We start from the raw sequence: 20,345 nt of genomic DNA, 5'->3' as shown, positions 1-20,345 counted from the left end.
GTGGCTGTGCAAACCTCAATAAAGTTCAGGCTTCCGAATTACAAGTTTCAAGTTTTTATTTATATATAGGCTCAAACTGGCGTATATGATTCATCACAAAACAATATCATTGTAAAAAAAAGTATCAAAGCATAACAAATACACATCAATATAAATAACAAGATGTTTCAGAAAATTGCCTGTGCCAGATAGCATGAGTACGGCCGGGGACTGGGGTTGAATGTGACACAGATCGAATGAGAAATGTCTTGTACGAACGGGTTTCGTCGACAAAAGACTCAAGATTGACGTTCAAATCAAAAAAGTTTTATTAAAAAGGTCAAATGAATTACGAATTTGGAGGGCATTGATTGTGGACCAAAAATTCCTAAAGTTTCGCCAAATACAGCTAGCTAAGGTTGTGTTTTTTTAAAAGATAAAGTTGATTTATAATTATGACAATATCAATCATGATTCATGTCAACACAGAAGTGCTGATAATCCACCGTTGCTTATTTGTACGATCACTCATCGCGATACCATGTTGTTGTTTAACATTTTCACATAATTGCTGTTTGATAGCTTTGACAAACAACATATTTTGGTTCAGTTTGTGACAACCGATATTCAAATGACTGAGGGTAACCGCAATCAATTAAACTATTTTATATCTGACATATCCATACATCATGAAATTAGTCCTTTTTATGCATAATATTACAATAGTGATTTAACACTTGACATACACAAAATCTCATTGTTCTTATGAGCTATAATCTATCTTGATAATGCAAATCTAACGAGTTCAGGAAGGGTCCTTCATGAAAACTGATCTTTCATGTATATTTTTGTACAATGTATATCCTTCATCATTACTAAAAATAAGTCGAATACAAAAAAAAATATACTAGTGTATAATGTACTAATTGATTTTGATTAATTTTTGTGCTGAACGGATTTAATTATGATTTTGTTACTTGACATGTATATATATGTAAGGACCGAATATAACACGAAAAAGATCGTATTTACCTAAATAGGAAAAATAAGTTAGATTCACATGAAAACATGAGAGATTAATAATGAAAAGTTTATGTTCTTTTCCATTTTCTCTTTTTGGAATGACATCGTCGTCCGCATATTTTGATTAAATTTAATATAAGTAAACTAAACTGAACATCGGTGACCTTTCACTCGAATTATTGACATTTTGGTCAAGCGGCTGTGCAGTATAACTAATTTGTACAGGCTTGTTGTTCAATAACTATTGCATAATATTTTTTGTGATGATTTTTTTAAATAACAAGCGACCATTTCCACGGCATACAAATCATTGTTTTTTTTTGTATTCTGATTAGTTTACTTTCGCATGGTGGGTAGGTTTTCGATGGTCTGGGGTATGAAAACTATCCAAGTAATGACGTACTGTACTCGTAATTGTTTTCTTACTTCCAGTGTCAAATATTTCAACCATAAAACGACGGTGGCTAACATAAATTCAGTAGGTAACTTGGATTCAGCGGGTCGAAATGGACAACTAAATAAGAGAACGGAATACCAAAACACTCTCTGAACGTAGGATAACTAAATTTTGTATTCTTGGTTTCTAAAATTAATGTAGAGAGGACATTCTAAGAAGAAAAAAAATGAATCGAATCTTCTAATGGACACCACACTAATGGGGGGGGGGGGGGGGGGGGGGGGGGTCTGGGGGTAGGAACCCCTTTTTTCGATACTTCATATTTCACAAAAAACATTTAATATGATTTATATCAAACTTGAATGGCTATTTTTTTTTTAAACACACTTGATTTAAAAGCGGAGCAAATAAGAAAAACAAACATGTCTGTTATTTTTTCCAGTTTATCCAATCAGTCCAAAGTTTTATTTTGTTTATTTTGCATTCGCTTGGTGGTAGTTTTTTTAATAGTCTGTACTGAGTTCAGTGCATCATATCGGTTGTTGTTGGTTCATGCAGAGACATATAATACAATATTGTACTATATGTCTCTGGTTCATGTCTGTCATCATGATTTGTTTTTCGTAAATTGTTTTGTTTCACATTAGGCCGTTCGTTTTCTCAATTGAATTGTCTCATCTTTTCACGTCGGGGCCTTTTATAGCGGACTATACATTATTGGTTTGTCTCATTGTTGAAGGCCGTACGGTTGCCTATAATGACTTACATCCACTTCATTTGAACTTTTTAGTAGATAGTTCATTGTTTCATTGGCAATCATATCACGTCTCATTGTCTTCTTCGTCAAACCAAAATAGGAACCAATATAGTAATCAGAAGTACTTTCAATCAACAACAATAATCCCGAATATCAGTCCGGCCACATTCTTCACCAGAAAAGAGAATCTTCTTTAATGCTTTATACATGATACACTGCATGAGGGTCATTTAAATCCTCCCCCACTAGAAGACTATACAAATCCTTGGGAATACCAATTAAAAAAAACTATCGACGGGGACCGAACTCGGATCATATGAAGCCAAGTTTTAGCTAATCCGGAAACATGTAAAGGGAGTTAAAAGTTTCTGAGACCTTGCTGATTGAGACTTACATCATTTATTTTACGTTTTGGCAAAAGAAAATATTAATGGCAACTCATATGGTTCTACGAATAGTTCGTAATGGTTGTCGAAATCTTCCCAGGTATACTATACACATGTACCAAATCGAATTATCTGTTCATCTGTTCATCAGACATCACATCAGTTCTAGCTGTAAGACCGTAGCCTTTAATTATTTCCTTGCTACTACGGTGGTTTCGCTACGATTACACTGCCAAAGTTTAACTGATAAGCATTTGTCATAGTCAACGGGACTCAGGAAACCTCATCTGACCCACTAATCAATTTCCTATGGAGGAACCTGTATGAATTAAAAATGTAGCCCTTTTCCGTGGCTTTGGTCTAGCGTGTCGTGAATCCTTGTAAACTGACAAAAACCAGAGATCCAAACAATTTTTATGCATCCACCATAGCAGAGGTGGCAAATTTTGTTTCTGTTCTCTAACTTAAGTCTGTCTGAATCAAATTTTATGCAACGCAATACACCTTATCACTATTCCTGCTTGAACTTTTGATGTCACACAACAATCACTTTAATTACCATTATGGTGAAAGATATTTTCTATAATGACATCAAAATTGCACGGGAACTTGTGTGATGTCCAGTAATGACGGATAAATAGTGATAAGGTCACAGGCACTTGTTTCTGTCAATATGAGATTTTCTATCCATACCTGTACGAAAAAGCAAGTGATTTTGTACGGGTATGGATAGAAAACCCCATAATTTGACAGAAACAAGTGCCTGTGGATAAGGTGTATGTTTATAACCACAAAACACAGATTAAGTTTGAATTTTGGTGGCTCCACTTTAACTGTTTTAGAGTTACAAATGTATGCCCCTGTACTAGTGTAAAAATCACTAAATTTTTTGTTTCTGTTCTCTACTTTTAAACTAGTTTGTCTCAACCAATAGCTATGAATCTTATACACAATGCATATTACCACAAAATACAGATCAAGTTTGAATTTTGATGGTGTCATTTTAATTTTTCAAGAGTTATGCCCCTTTACAAATGAATAAAATTGCTGAATATTTTGTTTTAGTTCTTTAACTTAAGTTAGCTTTAACCAGAAGTTATAAAACTTGTACACAATTATAATTACAACAAAATACAGATCAAATTTAAATTTAGGGGTGTCATTTTTATTGTTCTAGAGTTATGTCCCTTTTTTTTCAAATGAAAAAAAGGGAATTATATTATTTGTTTGTATAAGATTGCTTTAAAATTGTGTGCTTTGAATAAAGTGGTATATTTAACCAAAAATCACATTATTTATTATTTTGACATCAAAGTAATTTTTCTTGAATTTTCAGTTAAGTTCAGAATATTTCACTTTTTTTTCTTGAACCACAAGTGTTGTTTATTTTATTAAAAAACAAAATACTGAAATTTTTAAGGCTTTGAGCATGTTGATATACCTGTAAAGAAAAAAATTCTCTCCATGAACATATTTATGTTACACATATTAATTATAGAAACAAACAAATTAGTATTCATGATAATCTACACTTTCCTTGTGTACATTTACATGTACACAAGGAAAGTTACCACCTCTTCTCACATACTACATGGAACTATTTTTAGAAGAAAGTAAGTATTTTTCAAATGTACCTAAGTTATAAATTGAAAAATGCTATAAATTGTGAACTTTAGAATATTTGAATTTGAACTACAATGAAAGTATGTTAGGTAACAGGGTAATTAATCTAGTTTGACATATTGTTTAATTCTATTTTTATTTTTATTTTCTTCAGATCTGGAAGAAGGTCATTTTGCAGTAAACCTTTAAATTGTAATGGTACTGGGGATATTGCAAATGTACCTCTTTCTCAACCAATTCCTGGATTACCTCCTCCTAGATTTACTTCCGCAGAGGCCAGTAAGAATGAGACACAAGTAACAGTTTTAGATAATGGTTTGACAGTGGCTACAGAGAATGTGTTTGGACAGTTTTGCACAGTAGGAGGTAAATTTTTGCTTATCAATATATAGATTTTTATACAAATTATTACAATATATTCAAAATTTACAATGGGAAAAGAAGGCAATCAACAATATCTTATAAGTTAACTGCAGTGTGTTTAAACTATTTTCTTGAATTAGACAATTCCTTTAAAAAGAATGAAACATTTGAAAAACAGATGCATTGGTATAGTAAAAATGAATTCAATGAGATGTGGTGTATACATTTTATGTACATCACTGATTAAGCAACCTGACAACACAAATAGTAAAAAAACAACTAGATTTTCTACATGTTCTATGATAAAACTTTGCTGCTTTTTTTTTAATTTAATCATCTTGAAGTGAAACAAAAAAACATCAGTCAATTGTCATTTGAGTATGGAGTTTTAGGAATAAGGTTGTTTTGGAGTATGATTTATCTCTGGATCAGGTAAACTGTCTTATTTAAGTATTTGTAAATATCAGTATAAATTCACTATTTGTATTGTTCTTTGATTTATATTCTTTTTATTTCAGTGTTGATTAACTCTGGATCACGTTATGAAGTAGCTTACCCATCTGGTATTTCACATTTCTTAGAAAAAATAGCTTTTGGTGTGAGTTTAATTCATTATGTCTCTTCTGCTATTTATATTCTTTTAGTAAATAACTTCCTTGTTATTTGGTCTCTAATGAAGAGATGTCTCATTGGGAAATATGCCACAGAGACAGCAACCCAAAGACATAAAGAATAACTAAATGACTTGACTGGGATACACAGTATTCAAAAGTATATTGTTCAGAAATATCTGAACAGGATTAAAGAAATATTGCAATTAATGAAATGGAGTGGGTCTATCTCAAAAGCAAAACCTATGAAAGGACACATCATTGCTTTTAAGAATACTGTGAATTCATTGATATTAGTTGGATAGAAATTTTCGTTGGTACAGGAGAACCTTATATTCAAATGTTCAACGAATTACAAATTTTCTAAAGGAATGTATGCAGACTTTGCCAAAATCACAAAATATCCACAAACATGCTAATTTTCTTTAAACCATGAAAATTGGTACCCACAAAAAATAAATGAATCCACAGTATATATATTTTAAGGATGATGATCTACATGTATATTCGAGATATTTAACAGTTTGTTATTTAAGTAACCCCCTAGGATAAACCCTTAGTCAGTAATTATTTCAAAGTAAGATTTTCTTGGTAGGCAAGTCAGCATTTTGAATTAATGATCCAATGTGTCAAATATCAAAGAGATGAAGGAATTAATGGCAGAAAATGTAAACACAAGTTGAATTATTTGACCTCTAGGTTACATGTAGATCTTAATGAAGAAGAATACAGTCTTATTTATTGTAATACACCTTCATACTAGATACCTTAATGAAATAATTCAGTGTAAAAAGTTGAAAAGGTTATGGCTCAGAACAAGAAAATCAGAAACAGAACAAGTAGGAAAACAAAATGAAGAAGAAAAAAAACAATTATATCAGAGAGCAGACAAATATATTAACAGCAGAACAATATCAATACTGTTGCAGTAGATTTTCCTTAAAAGATGGAAAAAAACTAATTAAAATTGTACAGTTGTATGAAAATGCAGATGACAATACTGTATTTCAGGATGATAAAAGAATAGTTTGAATAACCAGGTTTTTATACGACCCCAAAAAAATTTTGGGTTCATATAATGGTATGATGTCGTTTTCTGCGTCGTCGTCGTCCGAAGACACATTGGTTTCCGGATAATAACTTTAGTTTAAGTGAATAGATCATAATGAAATTTCAGAAGGTTCAATACCACAAAAGGAAGGTTGGGATTTATTTTGGGGATGATGGTCCCAACCGTTTAGGAATTAGGGGCCCAAAAGGGGCCAAAACAAGCATTTTTCTAGTTTCAGGATAATAACTTGTTTACAAGGATTTCAATTGCTCTGAAGTTATACCGCAATGTTTAAAATCACAAGTAGAAGGTTTGGATTTATTTAAGGGGTTATGGGGTCAAAGTTTAGGAATTAAGGGCCAAAAAGGGGCCAAAACAAGCATTTTTCTAGTTTCCAGACAATACCTTGTGTGCAATTGCATGGATCTCTCTGAAATTGTACCACAATGTACCATATAACAAAGGGGAGGCTGGGATTAAGTTTTGGGTTAATTGCCCAAAATATGTAGGAATTAAGGGCCAAAAGCAAGGGATTGAGTTTAAGGGTTATAGCTCCAAGGGGGGGGTTCAATAAAGTGGGGGGATCTCAGTTTACCATTTTTTTTAAGGGATTTTTTTTTTTCAACATTTTTCAAATTTCGAATTTTGAAAAGTTTCAAGAAGAGTATTGTGCAATAGATGTGTTAGATCTTTAACCACATTAATTTTGTGGCAAAAACCTATATTATGTCAAAAATTTTATCACAATCAAAATTCAGACAGTATCAATCTTGAATATTGTGACCAAATTTGCCACAACTGTTCAGGGTTCGACCACTGGGGTCGTATAAAGCTGCGCCCTGCGGAGCACCTGGTTAATTTCTGCTTTGAAAATTAGCAATGCATATTGATGATATTTACATTTTCATTTTAGTCAACAACACAGTTTACAGATAAAGACAAGATTTTACAGGAATTAGAAAAACATGGTGGAATATGTGATTGTCAATCATCAAGGTTGGGGAAAAAAGAAATTAATCATATATGTTGTAATATGATTATTCAGTACACAATTTGGCATGTTTTATATGAATGAGGGTTAGAAAAAATAGTTTCCATCACTGCAACAAGTGTTTTACGATATTTTCTACTCAAGACAGTTAAATTTTGATATTTAAAGTAAGAGTCTTGCCAAGTTTTTTGAATAATTAAAATTGAACTGTTGAGAGTGGAGAAATATCATAATTCAAAAGTAAAAGAGTTGAAATATGTTTTCCATAATGATTTTATCCTTCCTTTTCATAGATTTGCAGAAAGTTGTGTTCTTTATACATTAATTGGCATACTTGATGTCATCAGGCATTGTAGTCTTTTTTCATGACGTCACAATAGGAAAATCAGAAGAAATCAAGAAAATTTAACATCATAATGAAATTTTTACCAATCATTTGCTGAGAACAGATATTTCACTAGTGAAGAGAAATATTTTTTTCACAATGCTCAAGAAAAGTGAAAATAGTAGAAAAATTATAGAAAGATGAATATTGAAAGAAAAACAGTATGGTACATGTATTGCATATGTATTGATAATCATGATGATAGGCATCAGTGTCTGTGCATTTAAATTTTACAGTAAGAGAATCAAATTGATTTACTTTCATTTTGGTTAATAAAATGAGCTGTTCTGGCTTGAATTACACAAAATGATAATAGTTTGAATAAAAAAAATATATCCTGTAATTTTGATAGTAGAATATTTACCATGTTTACTTATGCTTATAAATATGATTATTTGATTTATTTAAAAACCTTTGAGGTTTATTGATTATCATTTATATTACATGACATTGTTTTAATTTATAGTAAATTGTTTTATTTTGATGTTAGGTTTGCTGTATATTACTTTTCTTAACACAACACTGAAGATATGGTTTAAAATTTATCATGCAACAAGAACCCTTTTCTACAATAGAAAGGAAGCCCATGTTTATATCTTACAATGAATAGACTTAAATTGTAAATTTATGTATTTTTCAAATAAGAATTTTTTTTTATGAATAATAATATTTTATAAATGATCTTTCAGGGACACATTAATTTATGCCATGTCAGCAGAAACCAGAGGATTGCAAGCAGTAGTAAATATCTTGTCTGAAGTTATAAACAGACCCATTGTAACAGCTGAAGAGGTTGGTAGAAATAGTTGAAGTGGTCTTTAGGTTTGAACTCTTTTGTCTGCCTGTCCATTCATCAGTTGGCAAATCAGTTTTCCACACTTTTTTCTTCATATTTGAAGATATTGATAATTGGTATATAGTTTTATCACGACAAGTTACAAATCGAGTTCAAATTTTTTTCCGGCATGAAGGTTTAGTGCAGAGTTGTGGTCCTTGGACTTAGAAATTCACTAAAATGCTTAATTTTCCTCAGTTTTTTTTCCTCATGCTTGAAGATATTGAATGGATAATTGGTATAAAGTTCTGTCATCACAAGAAACAGATGAAGTTCAAATTTTGTTTCTGTCTGATGCTTGAAGATATTAGTCATGCTTGAAGAAATTAACTTGATATTTGTTATATAGTTTAAACTTGATATTTGTTATATAGTTTACACCATGTGAGCTTCTAATGTGTTTAATTGTATATTCAGATTTTTGCATTTGTGACATCTAAAGAAATGTAATTCTTTTATTTATTTGTAGTTAGAAGATGCTAAGATGGCAGTAGGGTTCCATATTCAAGGTATGGAGTTAGATCCCAATCCAGAACCCATTCTAATGGAATTGATCCATCAGGTAATATACATGTATTTAGAAATTCATACTTGTAGTCATTTATAGTAGAAATTGTCAACCCAGAGCTATTTTCAATTGAAAGAATTTCTTAGAAATGCATGCAAAACTAATTATTATATTGTATTGATCCTTTCTCTACCATTCTCTAATTTTTTTTCACTTATTCACATTTCCCGACAGATTTTGGAAAATTGTTCTCCTTACTAGTGGAATAACTGTTCTAGGCAAATGATTGGTCAAAATTTAACTATGACATCTAATTTTATTGTTTTTTTCTGATTTGTCTATTGTGACGTCATGAAGAAAGGTGACCATACAATACAATACGCTTTATTTAAAAATACTTTGTCACATTAACATGTGAAACAAGAGGTAAATACATACAAAATACAATCACATATGATCATGGCATGATGGAAAGTAATAAAACAACTTTAAAATAGAATATACAAATAATGTACAGTCAAACCTGAGTAAACCCGACCCTAAATAAACTGGTTTCCTGTTCATTCCGGCCAAAAATTAAAGTCCCTTCAAAGTCTTTGTTAAAATACCCTTTATAAGCTGGACCCTGTGTATTCCAAATTCAAGTCTTATGATGCAGTCCCAATACTCTTGATTACATCAATTATTACCGGTCGGAACCAGCTTGTCTAATTAATTTTTAATGATCGATATGCAATGGGTTTAATGAAAACATATTTGTTTACACAATATGACTTTTCAGGATAATCAATTAGCCAGGTGTTAAACTGTGAACTTACAATCGGACAGTACTGAGCTGTATTATTTATTAAAACACTATAAACGTGTTAATTAATCTAAAAGACACACCAAATTTATCTCGGATTGAACTTACGTTGGAACTTGAATATTTTTTTTCAAATCGCGGAGTTTGAAATTTACATTGTCTTTTTCTAAATCCTGTGTTCCCTGTTATGAACCTCTAAACGAATGACCCTGATAATGAAGAACACCCGGATGACAACAATCAATGTGCAGATACATTGGCTAGAGGTATAGGGGGAGGGTTGAGATCTCATAAACATGTTTAACCCCGCCGCATTTTAGCGCCTGTCCCAAGTCAGGAGCCTCTGGCCTTTGTAAGCCTTGTATTATTTTAATTTTAGTTTCTTGTGTACAATTTGGAAATTAGTATGGCGTTCATTATCACTGAACTAGTATATATTTGTTTAGGGGCCAGCTGAGGGACGCCTCTGGGTGCGGGAATTTCTCGCTACATTGAAGACATGTTGGTGACTTTCTGCTGTTTTTTCTACGGTCGGGTTGTTGTCTCTTTGACACATTCCCCATTTCCCAATTTTAATGTAAACTGTACAACAATGTTTCGATCGTGATGAAATTTCATTTGATAATATTCTGGCTTTCAAATCGGCCATACTAACGTTGGAAATTAACGATCATGTAAGTAAAACGAATCTCTTGTGTTACAATCCAAACAACGTGAGTATTGTGATGCAAATGAAAAACAAAGTGAAAGTGAAATTGACAAGTTGGAGACTGATGCTTCCGAGGTCTAATTCACATACAAGGATATGCAAAACACAGTTGAAATATTATTTCTGTTTAATTCTAGGCACAACCAGTTTCTGAAATTTTTACAGACAATAAATATGGAGATTCAAAACAACGATCATACAAAGTTATTAAGTTATTGTGTTTTGTATTTTAATTTGTCAGTCTATACATTTTTTGTAGTTTACAATCTGACAGAACTTTTACATGCAATATTTTGGATGTCACAAGTCATTTTCTTCCTGTCAAAACTGAAACCTGAATAAACCGGCTCACTGTTCAAACTGGCCATTTTTCATAGTCCTGTAGCCGGTCGGGTTATACAGGTTTTACTGTATAATACTTTAATTAACTTTGAAATGAATAAAGAGACTTTTTTTAGTACGTTTATATTACCCAATGATAGTAAATTTTTTGTAATCCTTTCAAGCTGCACTGGGATGATCGTCACATTTGAAGAAGATTTGAAAAAGAAGGATAAAATCATTAGAGAAACAGATATCAACACTGTTATTCTCGTATAACTACATTTCTCGGCTGTAACAGTAAAAGTCTGAACTTTTTAAAGAGCTCAGCAAGCCTCACACTTTAAATATTGAAATTAAACTATAAGTGGAGAAAAATTATAACACACTTGTTGCAGTAGTTGAATCTATATATCTTCTACAAATAATTCGCATATAACTAAGTTACATGTTATATTTATATATTCAGGCAGCTTACAGAGGTAATACATTAGGATTACCACACAGATGTCCTCCAGAAAACATTGATAAAATAGAAAAAAATATTTTATACACATATATGAAGAATTATCATACACCAGAAAGAATGGTACTAGCTGGTGTTGGGATGGATCATGAACGAATGGTGGAATTAGCTAAAGAACATTTTGTGAAAAATTACAAACCAATATGGTTAGAACAAGAGAACTTAGTAGATAAAAAAATGTCTGTGGATAATTCCTTGGCACAGTACACTGGTGGAAAAGCTTTGGTGAGTAATCAGTTGGGAGGCAGGGAATATTAGAACCAGAATTTATTATATATTTCATAAAAAAGATTTTAGTACTTGTCTATATACAGAAATTGATTTATTGTCATCACATTCTCCACATAGTTCATAAACTACAATTAGTATTTTTTCTCTTTTGGTGAAAATATAAAACCAGTAGTATTAGGCAAGTTACATAAATTTCTTACAATGTCAATGTCACATAGTTATTGCAATTATTGACCAAAATATTAACTTGCACTGTTAGTATTACAAATGATCAAATTAAGAATAACATGGACCTAGTGTTTAAAGAGTAGGCAATAGATTACACAACCAACTGAAATATGATTGATAATAACAAGTTGGAAATTCAGACCAAAGTACATTGTACCATGAAATAACAACTAAAAAATTGGAAAATATATATACATTTGTACGAACAAAAAACTACTGTACTTAGGAAATTATATAATTACAAATGTGCACATACAGTATATACATTTCAGGTGGAGAAAGATTTGTCAAATGTCAGTTTAGGACCAACACCAATGCCAGAACTAGCACATATTGTTATTGGTCTGGAAAGTTGTTCGCACAAAGATGATGATTTCATCAGTTTTTGTGTACTTAATATGATGATGGGCGGTGGTGGATCATTCTCTGCTGGGGGTCCTGGAAAGGGAATGTATACAAGATTATATCTTAATGTATTAAACAGGTAAGTAACAAATGTCTGGTCAAAACTCATGAAATTGAGAATGGAAAAGGGGAATGTGTCAAAGAGACAACAACCCGTATAATATATATATAGTGATAAAAGATGGCATTTACCATGTTTACTGAGGGCTTTACAATGCCAATAAGTAAAACAATCAGATGGCCATGACTAAAAGATGAACCCTGGTTTTATAGTCCAAATAACCTATGGTGTAAAGCTACTGACCCATTTGTCAGTATGAGAATGATGATTGATGGCTGTTATGCATCTAGTGACAAATTAAATGTGTATTCAGGACAAGAGCATGTGAATGTGATAAGAATATCAACCCTGTTTTGTACTAGACTGACTATGTAAGACTAAATCACAACTTGGTACAGTCATTGTGCTTCTTATGTAAAGGTGCATATTTAGGGGTGAAAAATAGAAACCATATTTTAATTTTCACAGATTTCATATAATGCATATTGCCATTGTGCTAGTGACCTGATATGATATACATCAGTGTTCTCCCCAGAAATTTTTGAAGGCGCAAAATTCAAGGGCGCGTAACTCTTTTTTTGGGTGAAATATTGTGACACGAAAGCAATCAGTCATAAATCATGGCATGCAATATGAATTATAAGGCTTTGTGACATGTATTTAATAATGCATAGTATTTATAAATTAAAAGAATATATACATGATGATGTATGAAATGAACTGATTTCAGTTAAAAAAAAGTAAATAAAGTTCAAGAAAAGATCCTCCTGTTCTTTTGGGTCTTCCAGTGCTGAACAGCTTCAGAAATATCTATCTCTGTACTACGCTTCCGTGTGTATTATTGTCAAAACCTATCTCTGGCAGGTAGAAATAAACGAAACTTGACAAATTCGTCAAAGTTAAAACCATTGAAATTATTTACTAGTGACATTATACAGAAGCTGGGCGATTCCGTACTCGTGTTGATTGTCACATATTTCCAGACGTACGGATTTACGATCGATGTTCTATAAAAATTTTATTTATGAAATATTCATCAGTTTCAGACGAATTTACCTTGCAAGCAAAATTTTTTGTCAATTTCTATTAAATAAATCACTTCTCGTTATCTTTTATCAAAGTTTATTTTATTTTTTCACGTAAAAATACTCCATTCATAATTTTCATCGTAAATATATTTAGAAATGTGTATTCAAATTTATCACGTGTATTCAACACGTTCATTGGTCATGTTTAAATAGATTCTTCTTCTCGACCAATGAAAAAATTTGTTATATAAATGTTCAAGTGATCACAAAGACGATGCGTAAATACAATGCATTTGCGATCTATTTCTTCGTTTTTTACACTAAAGTTTTTAAAAACTTTAATATTCCTCTCAGAATATCTATCTCCTTGATGAACATTAACGCTATAATCTGATAACATGGTCTGATAAGGGTGTCTCAGGTAAAACTAATTATCATTTATTGCGTAACACTGACCGACCGCTCAGCGGTGATCAGCAACTTGACAATTTTAACCACATTTACAATGAAAATGTGAAAATTAACACGCTGCGGGATCAGATATTAAGGGACAGCGGCAAATTAAGGCGCTGCGGGAATTACGAAAATATTGTGAAGGCGCTGCGGGGCCGCAGCGTCATATCGGCCTGGGGAGAACACTGCACATGGTCAGTTAATCTCATATGGGGTGGTGGCACTCATAGGCATACAGACTAGTGGCCTATTAAAGTGATCAAGTCTTCAATATTAAGAACCAACTTCCATTGGTCTATATATAAAACAATACTTACCATAAAAATTTGTTAGCCTTCATGTGTTCTGCATTCTTTCATTTTTTTTGCAGATTCCATTGGATACATAATGCCACATGTTATAACCATGCCTATGATGACAGTGGATTATTTTGTATTCATGCAAGTTCACATCCTGACCAGGTAAGAATGATTCAGAGATCCTCTTGATCATCCTTTCAAAAACAACAGTTGTACAAAATTAACTCAAGCTGATACATTGTTGACAACAATACAGCTCCTTGACTGTGTATATTGCATTATGCCTTTTTAGCTAACCTGGCCTAAAAGGCCAAGTGAGCTTTTCTCATCACTTGGTGTCGGTCGTCGTCTGTCTTATGTCGTCGTTAACTTTTACAAAATTCTTCTCCTCTGAAACTACTAGGCCAAATTTCACCAAACTTGGCCACAACCATAATTGGGGTATTTAGTTTAAAAAGTGTGTCCGGTGACCCAGCCAACCCACCAAGATGGCCGCCATGGCTAAAAGTAGAACATAGGAGGTAAAATGTAGATTTTGGCTTATAACTCTGAAACAAAAGCATTCAGAGCAAATCTGACATAAGTTAAATTTTTTATCAAGTCAAGATCTATCTGCCCTGAAATTTTCAGACAAATCTGACAACCGTTTGTTGGGTTGCTGCCCCTGAATTGGTAATTTTAAGGAAATTTTGCCGCTTTTGGTTATTATCTTGAATATTATTATAGATAGAGATAAACTGTGAACAGCATTAATGTTCATCAAAGTAAGATCTACAAATAAGTCAACATGACCAAATTGGTCAGTTGACCCCTTAAGGAGTTATTTCCCTTTACAGTAAATTTTTAACAATTCTCATAAATTTTGTAAATTTTTATAAATTTTAACAAAATATTATCCTCTGTAACTAATGGGCAAAGTTCATAATAGATAGAGATAATTGTAAGTAGCAAGAATGTTCAGTAAAGTAAGATCTACAAACAAATCATCATCACCAAAACACAATTTTGTTGTTTATCCATCTGTGTCTTTTGTTTATATGCACATAGACCAAGGTGAGCGACTCAGGCTCTTAAGAGCCTCTAGTTCTTTAATACTTTAAGGTGGCTGGGGTTTTCTTCCTCCATCTTGTATTTTGAAGTTTGCAGATAACATTGGTCTAGATCTTAAATGAAATGTGTCAATTTTGAGAGTACGATGTAATTTATAAGTAAGACTTTTTCAGGTTAATATAGAAAAATATATGTTTTATCATATTTTCAGCTGTGCTTTCTAAAAAAACACTTATTTTTTTTTTTAACTTAACCACATAAGGTGAGATAACTCAGTAGGGGAGATAATTCAGATAAATTAATTTTTATCAAAGAATGTGTTGTGAAGTTACTGATTTCAATATGTAGCAAGAAAACAAGTCTGGTGACCCCCTTTTTTTCTTTTCTGGAAACATATTATAAGAGCTATCTTCTCACATTTAATCACAAACAAAAAATGGATTTTTCTTGCATAATCTATACAAAATCTGACACGATAAAAAACTACATTTTGACAAATTATTATAAAATTGTATGGATGCCAATTAAGACCCTGGCCCCAAATCCACCTTAAGTTATAGGTCAACTCTGTTTAGTTATTAGAATCATTATAAGGAGCATTTGTCAGTCTTTCATAAACCTGACCTCAACCTCATTTTCAAGATTGTTTTTGTCGAGCCTGCAACTTTAGTTGCAGAAAGCTCGACATAGGGATAGTGATCCGGCGGCGGCGGCGGCGGTGTTAGCTCACTTCTTAAAAGCTTTATATTTTAGAAGGTGTAAGACCTGGATGCTTCATACTTTGTATATAGATGCCTCATGTTACGAAGTTTCCGTCAGTCACATGTCCAATGACCTTGACCTCATTTTCATGGTTCAGTGACCACTTGAAAAAAAAAGTTAAGATTTTTTGTAATGTTAAATTCTCTCTTATTATAAGTAATAGGATAACTATATGTGCGTACCTTGCAAGGTCCTCATGCCCGTCAGACAGTTTTCACTTGACCTCGACCTCATTACATGGATCAGTGAACAAGGTTAAGTTTTGGTGGTCAAGTCCATAACTCAGATTCTATAAGCAATAGGTCTTGTATATTCGGTGTATGGAAGGACTGTAAGGTGAACATGTCCAACTGGCAGGTGTCGTCTGACCTTGACCTCATTTTCATGGTTCAGTGGTTATAGTTAAATTTTTGTGTTTTGGTCTGTTTTTCTCATACTATATGCAATAGGTCTACTATATTTGTTGTATGGAATGATTGTAAGGTGTACATGTCTAGCGGGCAGATGTCATGTGACCTTGACCGCATTTTCATGGTTCAGTAGTCAAAGTTAAGTTTTTCAGTTTTGGTCTTTTTATCTAATACTATATGCCATAGGTCAACTATATTTGGTGTATGGAAATATTTTATGATCTTTATGTCAGTCGCACAGGTTTTATGTGACCATGACCTCATTTTCACGGTTCATTGCACAGTGTTAAGTTTTTTGTGTTTTGGTCTATTTTTCTTAAACTATAAGTAATAGGTCAACTATATATGTTGTATAGAAGCATTGTTAGCTGTACATGTCTGCCTGGCATGGTTCATCTGACCTTGACCTCATTTTCATGGTTCATTGTCTTTGTTTAGTTATCTTGGTTAATATTAAGTTTATGTGACAGTTGTAATAAAGCTTTATACCTAGGACTATCAACATATAATATCAATGATAAGTATAGAAGGCGAGACATTTCAGTGTGTGCACTCTTGTTAACAATACTAAGTTTTTTTGGTCTGTTGACAATATTCCCTGTGTAAAACTATTTAAAAATTTATAGTGCTGATAGGGTTTATATAGCTATCCCTCTATCTTTTTATGATTAAGTTTTAATCATTGGCAATCATACTACATCTTCTTATTTTTATGTTTTAAGTATTGCTGTGATAATCTTATTGATGTATTTTTCAGTTATCTGATCTGGTTGAAGTTATTGTCAGAGAATTATTAAATACCACATCATTTGTAGATAAGGTAAGTGCTGACAATGCATTCATCACAACCATAAAGAAGTAAGACACCTATAAAACTATTAACAAGATAATAGAGGACACGAAATAAACTAGGAACAGAAATATACAGCCTGCTAGCAGTTATCTGCTGCTATAATCTGTGTGCAGTATATGTATAAAGGTTTTATATCATCCATTGTGATTTGTCATATATCCCTAACTTTGACATGTTTGACCCATGACTTATCAAAGTTTTCCACCATTAATGATTTACAATTTATGCAAAATTATGCTTTTAACATGTGGTGGTTTAGCAGAGTAAAAGAATTTCCATGATAAATGAGACAAACCAACACATGTGCACTTTCATGTAAATCCTTTAGAGAAAAAGTGGCTGGCTCTTATTTTAAGATGGCTTGAGGGTATAAAAATTTAAGCAAAAATTCAAACATTTTTTTTTCCCATATCAAATTTGATATCTTACTTTATTTGTTGTTACTTTATCATACGGTACAATGAACCCTATTCACTTGCAAGTGAATAATTCATAATCAATTTTTTGTTTAGCTTATTTTGACAAAATTAAACCATACTGGCTGCTCAAAGCGAATTATTATTTCACTTTTTGCATTTTATTAATGATTGAGCAAAAAAAATTAATATATTAGATTTTTTATATATCTCGTAACAAGTGCCCCTTTAAATCCTGATTTGCATTGAGTCACCTCACTTTTATTCATATTGTAATGATTAAGCCTTTTTCACATTGTTGTCTTTAAACTGTTTACTATATTTCTATGAAACAGACATCAACTTGAATTAAAACTGTAACATTGAAAATTTGTCAAGTAAAATCCTGCGGTCAATAAGCAGTGGCGGATCTAGAAATTTTCATAAGTGGGGGCCCACTGACTGACCTAAGAGGGGGCCCGCTCCAGTCATGCTTCAATGATTCCCTATATAAGCAACCAAATTTTTTCCCAATTGCTATTTGTTAAACAAATCAAACTATTGAACTGGTCAGCAATTTAAACAAGCTGAAAAGAAACATAGCAAAGATATCAAAGAGATATTTAACAATGAGCAAAAACCATACCACAAAGTTTACTATAAAGGCCCTAAACGACAAATGTAATTGAAACATGAAAACTAATGAATTGATTTATGTACAAAACAAAGAATTAAAAGCAAATATGATATACAGCAGCCAACGACAACCACCAAATTACAGGCTCCTAACTTGTGAAATACAGAATGTGGCAACCCTGCCCTAACATGGGACAATGGTACAATACGAGATCTAACTATATCAAACAAAAATTGATTAACAAATATGAGACACAACAATAAATGACAACAAGTTGATTGCTACACTGTTATAACAGTTGATCAGTTGTAAAGAGGAATTCAAACTGCAATTTTGGTTAAATATTATGGCAATTAAGGAATGACTAATATTTTTTTGGTCTATGAAGGAATAACATAAAAAATGTGGTGCACACTCAAATAAACAGAAAAAAATATTACAATAATTCCTTATAATTTAATTCAAAATTCCATTTCAAATTGGAGTAAATCATGAAAAAACGTTGATGATGTCATGATCACAAGTCAAAATTATGTCTATGAGCTTATAAACAAAACTCGTTCAACCAATCAGAAGACACGTCACATCCAAAATTAAATTATTCGGTTCTGTGAAAGGGCAATGCCTATAGCATAAGCACAGTAATGGTCACAAATATTTGGAATATTCTGACATCATATAAATGAAGGTTCATTATATGATTTATTCACACTTGATCAACCCTATGTTTTTCTATGAGCAGATAGAACTACAAAGAGCCAAGACACAACTACAGTCTATGTTGTTAATGAATTTGGAATCTCGACCTGTCATATTTGAAGATGTTGGACGACAAGTATTATCTAGTGGACACAGAAAGCAGCCAGAATATTTCTACGATTTAATAGGTAATATAATCGCTATTTTAAATTACATATATACTGTATATAGTATTGTATAATCTAAAAATAGAAACTACATTTTTCTTGTATGAATATTCATGACTTTGTTAACTACTTTCACAACTGCATTATCCCCCCCCCCCCCTTTTTTTAAATGTCATTATGAGAAATGCATAAGGGTATATCAGTTGGTTAATCCACAACACCTTGACAGATTTCAAGCAAGGTTATACAGATTTTTCTCGATGACATAAAATTGTGTATTTGCTAGTTGCTACTAAATTTTAGGGGTTATAATTCCAAACCATGTACTAAGCCTTTTCTGTTTATATTGATTTGATGTGGTATGATTGGAAACTCTCCACAAGAGACTGAATAACACAGAAAGTAACAACTATAGGTCACCGTACAGCCTTCAATACTGAGCAAATCACAAACCACATAGTCGGCTATAAAAGGCCTCCAAATGACAAATGTAAAACAATAAAAAATGAAAACTAACAGCATAATTTATGTACAAAATAATGAAGGAAAAACAAATATGTAACACAGCAGCAAATGACAACCACTGAATAACAGTCTCGAGACTTGGGACTTTTATGACAAATATCATATAAAATATTAAGGGAGAAGCTTAAAGATAGAATAATCCATAAATGAGTAACACAACTTTGCTGCTCAGTATCCTCAAGGTCTTACTGGAAGAAGAGAACAGCAAGCAATTAATCAATAAACATGCTGTCTACACTGGAAACATTCATTCTTATATTTGTTTTTCAGGAAAAGTAACACCACAAGATATACAGAGAGTAGCTGAAAGGATGTTAACAAGTAAACTGTCATTATCTGCTCTTGGATCATTAGCTAATTTACCAGACTATGAAAACATTCAGAATTCCTTGCTCGGCAAGAATGGAAAACGTTCTAGATTTTCATTTCTAGGACTGTAGTCATGTGTGAATCAAAATAAATTCAGAATTTGTGTATTTTTTGTTGATACTATTACTGTTTTTTAAGTTGGACTGAATTTAACAGCCATAGCTATTCAGTCAAAATTTTCTTTATCGTCTTAAAAACTAAGAGTGCACACTCTGAAATGTCTCTCCTTCTTTACTAAACAGTGATATTAAGTTGATGGTCCTAAATATAAAAGCTTTACTACAACTATCCCATAAACTTAACATGATCCAAGAAAATGAGGCCAAAGTCATATAAAGTGAAAAGACAAATACACGTACACCTTACAATCATTCAATACACTAAATATAGTTCACCTATTGCTTACAGTTTCTAAGAAACAGACTTCACCAAGAACAAGAGTGCACACACTGAAATGTCTCGCCTTCTTTACTAATCATTGATATTATGTTGATAGTCCAAAA

The 20,345-nt window shown here is 32.2% G+C and overlaps 1 protein-coding gene across 1 annotated transcript; it reads left to right on the top strand.

Annotated features, from left to right (window-relative positions):
• The first annotated feature begins 2,484 nt into the window (after nucleotides 1–2,484).
• On the top strand, nucleotides 2,485–19,949 carry LOC143064186 (mitochondrial-processing peptidase subunit alpha-like). The gene is made up of 12 exons (XM_076236838.1): nucleotides 2,485–2,642; nucleotides 4,320–4,531; nucleotides 5,047–5,126; nucleotides 7,104–7,186; nucleotides 8,256–8,358; nucleotides 8,871–8,963; nucleotides 11,214–11,495; nucleotides 12,002–12,213; nucleotides 14,047–14,137; nucleotides 16,955–17,017; nucleotides 18,825–18,969; nucleotides 19,744–19,949. The coding sequence occupies exons 1-12, from the start codon at nucleotides 2,587–2,589 to the stop codon at nucleotides 19,911–19,913; spliced, it is 1,590 nt and encodes a 529-aa protein (XP_076092953.1). The 5' UTR covers nucleotides 2,485–2,586; the 3' UTR covers nucleotides 19,914–19,949.
• Nucleotides 19,950–20,345: the final 396 nt, after the last annotated feature.

The sequence above is a fragment of the Mytilus galloprovincialis genome, chromosome 2, assembly GCF_965363235.1.
Source record: "Mytilus galloprovincialis chromosome 2, xbMytGall1.hap1.1, whole genome shotgun sequence".
In the NCBI taxonomy this organism is placed as follows: domain Eukaryota; kingdom Metazoa; phylum Mollusca; class Bivalvia; order Mytilida; family Mytilidae; genus Mytilus; species Mytilus galloprovincialis.
The sequence above is the reverse complement of the archived record's forward strand: the minus strand, read 5'-3'. Positions and strand labels throughout refer to the sequence as shown.